The sequence below is a fragment of the Morchella importuna genome (assembly GCF_003444635.1).
Source record: "Morchella importuna strain M04M26 chromosome Unknown Morimp01GS036, whole genome shotgun sequence".
Lineage (NCBI taxonomy): Eukaryota > Fungi > Ascomycota > Pezizomycetes > Pezizales > Morchellaceae > Morchella > Morchella importuna.
In genome coordinates, this window is record NW_025763433.1 from 541,546 (window position 1) to 551,401 (window position 9,856).

A 9,856-nucleotide genomic window follows, 5' to 3' on the forward strand; every position below is an offset into this window, starting at 1 on the left:
CACTCAACCTCGACCAAAGCCTCTCATCATCAGACAGGCCGATGGTACCCCTATGCCCAACTCCGGCACTCACACCACCCAACCTCTCTCCCTCCGCATCGGCAACCATCTAGATAGGGCTATTACCTGTGAGGTTGGCTCGTTTGCAGGAGAGGACCTCGTCATACCACATCGATGGCTCAAGGAGCATCAACCAACCATCCATTGGGGACGCAACAGTGTTAGCTTCCATAGTAACAACTGTATAGTCAATGGATGTTTCGTATCAGTCGAGGACATATACGATCAAGACCCAGAAGAGCTGGTCATCAGGCTGTTGAGGGCGTCACCCAAGAAGCAGACGACGATCGAGCAACACCCCTTTTGGGCAAGAGCATCGGTAAACGAGGCTCTCGTTAGTGCTATACCGGTGGGGTTTCAGGAATACGCCGACGTGTTCTCCAAGGAAGGAGCCGCTCGACTACCTGATCACTCTGAATGGGATCATACCATTCCTCTTATGGAAGGAAAGCAGCCTCCGTGGGGACCAATCTACTCGCTCTCCCCACCTGAAGATAAGGCACTCCGGGAGTATTTGGACGAGAACTTGCCCTCCGGCAAAGTAGTCCCCTCCACTAGCCCAGCAGCGGCACCCGTCCTGTTCGTTCCGAAAGCGAATGGTAAGCTTCGGCTATGTGTCGACTTTCGTGGTTTGAATGGAATCACAATCAAGAACCGTTATCCACTGCCACTCATGAACGAGCTGGCCGACGCAACGAAAGGAGCACTCTACTTCACGAAGATAGACCTGAAAAATGGCTATAATCTGATTAGGATTGCTAAGGGCGAAGAATGGAAAACCGCTTTCCGAACGAAATACGGCCTTTTCGAATATAGGGTAATGCCTTTCGGCTTGACCAATGCTCCTGCGTCGTTTCAGGTCATGGTCAATACCATATTCAAGGATCTTCTAGATCAAGGCGTAGTAGTCTACCTGGATGACATCTTAATGTATTCAAAGACTAGAGAAGAGCATACGACTCTTGTACGAGAAGTTTTGGAGCGACTGCGACGACACCATCTATACGGAAACCTCGAGAAAACGGAATGGTATCAACAGGAGGTAGAATTCCTGGGATTTATACTATCAGGAAAAGGGAACCGAGTATCACCAAAGAAAGTCCAGGCGATCGAAGGTTGGTTAGCCCCAACCAAGGTCAAGGAACTTCAATGCTTCCTCGGTTTCGCCAATTTCCTAAGACGGTTTATCCACCGATACTCTGAGGTTTGCAGACCTATGACCGATCTCCTGAAGAAAGGTTCCGTATGGAAATGGGGCAGGGAACAGCAAGATGCGTTCGACGAGCTCAGAAGGAGATTTACGTCTGCTCCAATACTCCGACACTATGACGAACACCGCGAAGCAATCGTGGAGACTGATGCGAGTGATTGGGCCGAGGCCGCAGTACTTTCTCAGGTGTTCGAGGACGGTATTCTACATCCGGTAGCTTACCACTCTCGCAAGTTCAACGAGGCAGAGGTCAACTATGAGATCTACGACAAGGAGATGCTCGCAATAGTTTCTGCCCTCTTGACTTGGAGACATTGGCTGGAAGGAACGGACATTCCTATCCAGATACATTCGGATCACCAAAACCTGCAGTATTTCACAACGACCAAGAAGTTGTCGAGAAGACAAGCCAGATGGGCCGAGAAGATAGCACCTTTTCGCTTCAAGATCCATTACCGACCAGGCGAAAAAAACGGCAAGCCAGATGCACTTACAAGGCGTCCGGAGTTCGCAATGGAAGGGGGAGTAATGCGTGAGCAGCCCGTAAAACAGCTACTCAGCGCAGAGCAATTTGTCAGGAAATCACGGACCAGCGTAGAAACTGGGTCTGAAGTGATTGGCAACCCCGAAGAAAAATGGAATCAGTTGGATCAGTGGTACGACATACCGAGCGTAGAGCTGCCTCAGCCACTACAGGGTTGGTATGAACAGGAAAGACGCTGGGTTCGGAGGATGGTTCCGGATGAACACCTCCCTGACTCAAACCTGGAGATCTTTGGACCACCGGAGGCTGCTATCGTAAAAGTAGAGCCTGCCGCTGAATGGAGTCCCGATTCGAATGACCCCACCCACGATGGTCGATGGGTAGTACCGGGCTACGCGGTCAAGCAGGTCATGGAGGAACATCATGATCGACCCGTAGCGGGGCATCTAGGAAGGGATGAAACCCTTGAGTTGATTGATAGGAACTACTGGTGGCCAGGAATGTCCACGGATGTAGCCAACTTCGTCAAGACTTGCGATGTATGCCAGAGAGCCAAGCAACGTCGGAGACACTTGTCACTCCCTCAACCCCTAGAGTTGGCCACCACACCTTGGACTCATATCTCGATGGACTTCGTAATAGAATTACCTAAGGAGAAATCAGGATTCCGTAACGTATTGGTAGTCGTGGACCGTTTTACGAAGATGGCTCACTTCATCCCAATGACGGGGATCAACGCGGAGCAGACCGCCAACGCATTTGTCAAAGACATCTGGCGTTTCCACGGGCTTCCTAGGAGCATCGTCTCCGATAGAGGAACGCAGTTCGTGTCAGCATTCTGGGCGGCAATTACGGACAGACTGGGGATTCGTAGAAGACTCTCCACCTCATTCCACCCCCAAACCGACGGCCAAACAGAGCGGACCAACCAACACATGGAAGGTTATATTCGGGCATATACGGCAGGAACAGGCAAGAAATGGAAGGACCTGTTACCTATCTGTGAATACGCCTACAACAATGCGAAGCATACGTCGACGGGGCAATCGCCGTTCTACTGCAATTATGGCTTCCACCCTCGAACGGATTGGCCTACGGATGCGGAGATCGAACGATTAGACGCCAACGGGAACAACTAATTGGATGAGATCATTACGGCTCATGAGTTAGCGAGAGATACGCTACAGAAGACCTTCGACAGGATGGCGTCAAAGCCAGGACCGGCAGTACAGCGGTTCACTATCGGTCAGAAAGTCTTGCTGGACACTCGGAACCTAGGAGGATACTCCAAGTGGTCAGACAAGTTCACAGGGCCATTTACAGTTTCAGCAGTGGTGGGCAATCGGGCTTACCGTCTCGAACTTCCGGTAGAATGGAAGGTTCACGACGTTTTTCACGAGATGCTGTTGCGACCCTATCGCGAGGACCCGGATCCCACCAGAAAACAGAATACACGAAAACGACTGGCAACACCCGAGCCACAGGAGGCATTGGCAGACGAGAACTTCCAGCCAACCTCGAACATACGACCCCATACGCGAAGTCAAGGCCCAGCGATCGATAATGACCGGGCTCATAAACGACAACGGAACAGGCGAGACTAAGCTCGATACCTTTCCCTACTCTATGACTTTTCCCACAGGGTTTTTATCATAGAAGGGTTTTAACGGTCGAGGGCGACGTCTAGGAAGGGGGAGTAGTGTTACAGGAACTACGGAACACTGTTCTAAAAGGTTTAGAACAGGGAGGAATACGAGTGACTGGTTGTGATGCGAGGACGGTCGGGTAACGGAGGGACAAGCATAGAAAGGTATCGGGTAGTGTGGGGGCATGTGGTGTTACCACACTAGTACTATACTGTTATGACGGCACGCTTACTATTGGGTGTCTCACCCGGAATAGAATAGGAAGCGGGGCTTACGGCTGTAGGCTGTTCTACTTAGAGAAGTAGGTCTAGGATAATAGTATGGTACAGCCCGATGACTGGCAATTGCAAGGTTCATGGTTACGTGTCGGAATTAGAATGGAGGACGGGACTATGCGGGGGCGCTTTTCTATCTGGGTTATCTTCGGGAGCAGTATCTTATTCTATTATCGTTGTGTCAGTTAGTATTAGAAAGCGGGCCTTGGCATAGGTTCCAACATGTATAAATAGGGCTTGATTCTGCGAAGACTTGAGGGTATCATCAACCATCAAGTCAAGGGAATCCGGTTTACAATATCATCAGTTTAAACGCTACAGAATTATCGCTTAGCACTAGCCATTTTCCTTAACAGGTCAACTAGACATTTTATAGCCTGCAGGCACGCCTGACGAGTAGTCTTCTATCTAGGTGTACGTACCAGCATTGATCGTTATCAACATAACTGTCGTCTTCGAGCCCGTGAGAATACATAAACGCCCTGCGGTCTTAGCATGTAAGGAACCATCAGAGTCGTATGGCATGGTAAACGACGTTAATTAAGGGCCCGTTCGGACAACCTTAGATTATTTCTTCGGATTATTGGATAGACTGGATTATCAGGTAGCGGAAAAGATAATCATAATATTCATAATAAGTGGATAACCTACATGTCCGGATAACGTTAGCTCTCAGGATATCTGTGTTGTGTAGGAATAATTACCTCCGAAGGTGATTGTTTTCTTGGCGGGTTATTGGGATAATCAGGAGTTCTGAATGTTGGATTATTCAATTGCACGAACAGCATAGATTATTGGGTTGTCCGAACGGGCCCTAAATGAATAATAAACAATTATTATAAGGTAAAGCACAAGGTTAGACAAACTATTTGGATACCCTCGGTTATACGGCGCGCATAGGGCGTGAAGGTATGACTCTGATTTTCAAGTATACCAGGGCGGTGATTAGGTCCTATATGATAGAATATGTTCTCTCAACTAATTAGGTGCCGGTCGTGATAAACCTACGCAATCCGGTCCCAAAACCGCCCTTACCCCAAACGTCGCACCCCCAGAAATTTAAGATAGAGAATCACTACAGAATGATCATTTTAATTTCTGGCTTTTCAAAACTCTGAGGCTCTGATAGGTTTACGAATTTCAGTGAGTTGGGTCTAATGGCGGGTGCCAGGAACACACTCAAAATCCTGGTTTGTTCAATTGAAAACACGTTTTGTTTTTTTGCTCAAAAGACCACCCCCCCGGCGCAAACAAACCCCAATTTAACCACAATACCTATCATATCTGACTACCGCCATAACTCGAAAGATTGGCTAGCTTCCAGAGATGCAGATCGATGCCATTCAACCAATCACTCGCCCAGTAACCCCTGGACGGAGCTCTTCGGGTTTTAGCGGTACCTCCCCCGGTATTACTTGCAATTAGATTTCAGTTAACAAAGACTCTTCTAGTAGGGTGTTGGGTGGAGATGACTCTTTCTGTCTAGTAACTCTAGGTGAGTAGCAAGCTTACTAAGCTTTAAGGCATCCAGCATTCCAAGAATTCGTGTGTTGTTCCAGCAAAGCTGTGATGTCTTAGGTCCCAGCATATGGAACCATTGGAATACGCGGGTGATTCTCAGAGTGGGTACCGCGTTTACGGGCGTTTGGAAAACCGACGAAGCTACAGAGCCTCCTCCTCCTCCTCCTCCTCCTCGTCCTCACCTTAAGCGCGGATCTTTCTAGTGACAAGTCTCTTCGACCAAGCATGCAAGGTTATTTCTCTAAGGTTCGTAGTTCGTTACGTTCGCGGAGCTCCTTCGGCCGAGACTGATAGGCAGGATGCGCATCAACAGTGTTTATAGAACCTCCAAGGAACGGACAAAACAAACGCCCATCCCATAATTCCCATACCCAACTCATGGACTACAGTTGCTTCAATTACCCGACATATGGGGTACCTCGCTCTGGTGCCAGTGATGCGCGCCACGCCCGCTCAGAACCTCTTTACAGCCCTCGCCGCTCTACACCTTCGACCCACCCCAAAACACAAGGGGAAGGCCCTCTCCCCGACCCCCTCAATGTCCCAATGACCGTCCCCGCGCAAGGTGGAGGTAGCGCAGGTCTTTGGGAATGTCTTCTTTGCAATCGGACAATGCACGCCGCGCTGAAAGGGGCACACCTCGAGAGTTATGTACACCTTCAGAACGACATATCAAGGAAGCAAGGATTCGAGCGAGGGCAGGGGCGAATAGAGCAGGAAGCGATGCAGGAGGATAGAAAGGAGAAGAAATTGGCGGCGCTGGACAGGCTCAGGGAGCTGCAGGAGAAAAGGCAAGAGAAACAACGGTTAGAAGCTCTGGTCAACCAAGAGAAAGAAGAGGAAGGGCGGAGAGTTGAGAAAAAAAGACTCGAAGAGAAGGTGTTCGAGGTCCCAACGACCGTCCCCGCGCAAGGTGGAGGTAGGGCAGGCATTTGTGAATGTCTTCTTTGCAACTGGAAAATGCACGCCGCGCTGAAAGGCGCACACCCCGAGAGCAATATACACCCTTCGAACGATAGGCGGATAGAGCAGAAAGTGATGCAGGAGGATAGAAAGGAGAAGAAATTGGCGGAGCTGGACAGGCTTAGGAAGCTACAGGAGAAAAGGCAAGAGAAACAACGGTTAGAAGGACTTCTCAACCAAGAGAAAGAGGAAGAATTGCGGAGAGTTGAGAAAGAAAGACTCGAAGAGAAGATATTCAAGGAGCAAACACAACAAAAGAAACAAGAGGAGGAACAGAGAAAGGTTAGCGAGCACAGGACGGAGAACGCGCGAAAGATAGGACAGAATCATGCTACACCGAAGTATCAGCCACCGGTAAAGGATGTTACCCCTTGGGAATGCGATGTATGCGAAATAACTTTGAAGACACATCTCAAAACCTACCACATCGCTAGCAGTTTACACAGTCAGAATGCGAACCAGCGGAAAGATGAAGAGAGGCAAAGGGAGCAAGCGAATATAGAAGAGCGGCGGTTTAAGGAGGAAGAGTGGAAGGAGAAAATGCGCTTGGAGGAAGAGGAGAGGCTGAAGCAGCAAGAGAGAAAGATCGAGGAGCAACGGATTGCGGAAGAGAGAAGAATTGAGGAAGAGAGAAGAATTGAGGAAGAGAGAAGAATTGCGGAGGAGAGAAGAATTGCGGAAGTGATAAGATTTGCGGAAGAGAGAAGAATTGCGGAAGAGAGAAGAATTGCGGAAGAGAGAAGAATTGCGGAAGAGATAAGAATTGCGGAAGGGAAAATAATTGCGGTGGAGAGAAAAATTGCGGAAGTGAGAAGAATTACAGAAGAGAGAAGAATGGAGGAGAGGCGGAAAGAAGAACAGAGACAGAAGGAGGAGCAAATAATCTCAGAAGCGAAAAGGATTCAGGATATGCGGGAAGAGGAAGAGAGGCGTAAAGATGAAGTGGAGAAGGAAAGAAGGAAAGAAGGCGAACGGCAGAAACTGGAAATATCGCAGTCTCAAGATGAGGTTGAGGAAGCCCAAAAGGAGAGAGGGACCGAACAGCAGGAGAAGCCTATTAGGGAACAGGGGCGTGTTACCGAACCACCGCTAGTGTTGACATCGGCGGCACCGAACGCGAATATACAGTGGCAAGGGGTGATTGGGGGATATACTGAGGAGGACCGCAGAGCGAGGATGCTTCAGTATCTATTATCACAAGGAGAACTTCAACAGGAGTCATATAAGTGGGACACAAAGAGCGTATGGACACATGAAGGAATGTATTTGGAATACAAAGAACAGATGTCACAGGGACAGATGTTACAGGAACAGGCAACCTGGGTGCAAAGTCCTGCGTGGTAAAGGTGTCCCGGTTCCCGTATTCTGCGCTACTAGTAACTGATATCTTCTAGCTTTCTCCCTCCACCGGTGTCATGCGTGACGGACCTGCCGCCAATCTTATATCGAGTCTATGATGAGACCTCTGTGAGTCAGTACACGATGGCTGGGTTTAACTCCGGAAATCCGTATCTGCCAAACAATCCCTCACAATTCAAAGCCATGGTCGAATGTCACTCCAATTGGAGTAGCAGAGCCAGAACACCTTTTATTTCCGTGACAACAAACCCAGACAAAGCGCGTTGGCACGCAGCCAACAAAAAGGCTACCCGAAGGTACAGTAATCCCATGATAGCTTTGATAGACACCGCTACCCTCTTCACCACATGCCGATCGCAGCTCTGGAAGATGCACGATGCGATGGATTACTTCGGTCTGGAGCCGTCTAATTGTCACCGTCGAGCATATGACAATGAGTATATATGCGCTCTGCAAATCCCAGCGATATCTATCTTGGCCTGTTGCCAAACCGACTATTTTCTTGATATTGCCTCGATCTTTTTGACAAGGCTGTATTCCCGGCGATAGTGTCCATATACAGCAGACCTATAGGCCGAATAAGGTGATGTTGATGAATATCCACTAGTTATTAAGCCGATTCCTTACGCTTTACGTTGCACGGCCTGTGCGCGTGTCTGTATGCGCTCTATATTATATTTCATTAAATAACGTTTCCGATATAAAATATAACTAAGGCACGAGGTAGTGGCCAATCGCCAATTCTGTAGGCGATAGTGGTGGGAAATGATTCGGGGTTCATAACACAGGCCACATGTGCGATTACGCTACTAGGATTAGTTCTGTCTTTCTTTCCGCACTCCGTTATTCCTAATCATCATGTACTACCTATCCACTATCCTTTTACTTTTTGAGTCTATTTTTTTATTTTTTTTTATTTTTATATCATATAAATTGTTTCTAGGTACAATTACTGCATGCAGTCATAGACTATGGCGTAAAGACCCATCCACAATGCCAGGTCCCCCGTTATAGGAACTATGGTATGCTACCAATTACACTCCTCATACAAGGTTGATGACTAGAGAACCCCCCAGCTGAGAAAGAAGGAAAAAAGTTCCAGATAACACAAAAGAACAAAGTAACCAAAGAGAGCATGCATGTTGCAACCCCAACTTTCATGACTATGCCAGTAGTCTGCCATCAACTGCATATCCTCTCCAAAGGCAGACGGCAAGAGTGAGTAGCTGTACACCTCGGGGGTGCATAGAGGGCGGGTCTGTCAATGAAGAGGGAACCTAGGAGTGTGGTGCTGGTTTTCATAGATCGATTGATCAATAAGTTAGGTTACGAGGGGTTGGATTAGTCAGAAACATTGTACGAGTTTCTATGGGCTGCTTGCCATCACAAGGGTATTAGTCATATTGGATTTATCATCACTGGAGTTCCTTGGGTATATTAGGAGGTGCCGTCCTTGCATCTTGTTACTTTTTTCCTTTTTCTATTTCACGCAACATTTTCTATATATACACTATTCATTACTCTTCAATACTATCCTTTCTCTTCGTTAAAAGAATACTATGGCAATGTTACTTCGCTGACCCCCTTGACCCTCACTCAAACCAAAACCTATCTCAGATTCTCATCGCAGTCCTTCCTCGTCAGCTCCTACCCTCACCCTAGATACCCTGCTGTAACGGCAATATTATATTTTGGCTAAAGCGATATATTGTATCGTGAAGAGGAGGTATTGCACAGTTGAACTAGGATTTGTAATGGGGTTTCTGTTATGTTTTTTCGGTTTCCATTACGCAGAGTATTAGTCATCAATGGACTAGGAGTTGGATATATAAAGGGGCGTTGTCTCATGCCTTTTCATGTTTTCCTTCCTTTCCAAATCTATCTATCTATCTATTTTGTACTTACTCCACAAATACTACTTTTGTTCTACGTCTCGCGATAGGGTTCAACTGGTTTATCACACCAGGAAGAGCCGCCCCATAGTCCATAGTCTTGAATACCTACTGCTACGTCTTCGCCTCGGTTGGATTCCTTAGCACTATAGTCCCTATGCATATAGACCCCCATTACACTAGATTGCGTCCTCTATCGCCAACCAATACAACACTATAGTCTACAATGTCGGAACTCGTCCCTGTCGATTATCAGCAACTAAGCGATGCCCTTCAAAACTTCTTTCAAGAACACCAACAGGTCGATAATAATGTCGGGATAGAAGCTTATGCACTTCTTCAATGGGCCCAACATGGTATTGCTCAGTATGCAACGGACTTACAGGAGGTGGAAAGAGAGGCTGGAAATGCAAGAGAGATGTTCGAACGAGATCTTGCTGCTGCTC

General features: G+C 47.8%; 2 protein-coding genes across 2 annotated transcripts; both read left to right on the forward strand.

Annotated features, from left to right (window-relative positions):
- Positions 1 to 4,832: 4,832 nt before the first annotated feature.
- LAJ45_09516 (uncharacterized protein) lies at positions 4,833 to 5,518 on the forward strand (the record flags this gene model as incomplete). Its single annotated transcript, XM_046119057.1, has 5 exons — positions 4,833 to 4,865; positions 5,070 to 5,071; positions 5,130 to 5,170; positions 5,297 to 5,442; positions 5,510 to 5,518. 5 exons carry the CDS (start codon positions 4,833 to 4,835, stop codon positions 5,516 to 5,518), a joined length of 231 nt encoding a protein of 76 aa, XP_045967872.1.
- Positions 5,519 to 5,574: 56 nt separating this feature from the next.
- Positions 5,575 to 8,067, forward strand: LAJ45_09517 (uncharacterized protein; the record flags this gene model as incomplete). The annotated part of the gene is made up of 2 exons (XM_046119058.1): positions 5,575 to 7,499; positions 7,554 to 8,067. The coding sequence occupies 2 exons, from the start codon at positions 5,575 to 5,577 to the stop codon at positions 8,065 to 8,067; spliced, it is 2,439 nt and encodes an 812-aa protein (XP_045967873.1).
- Positions 8,068 to 9,856: the final 1,789 nt, after the last annotated feature.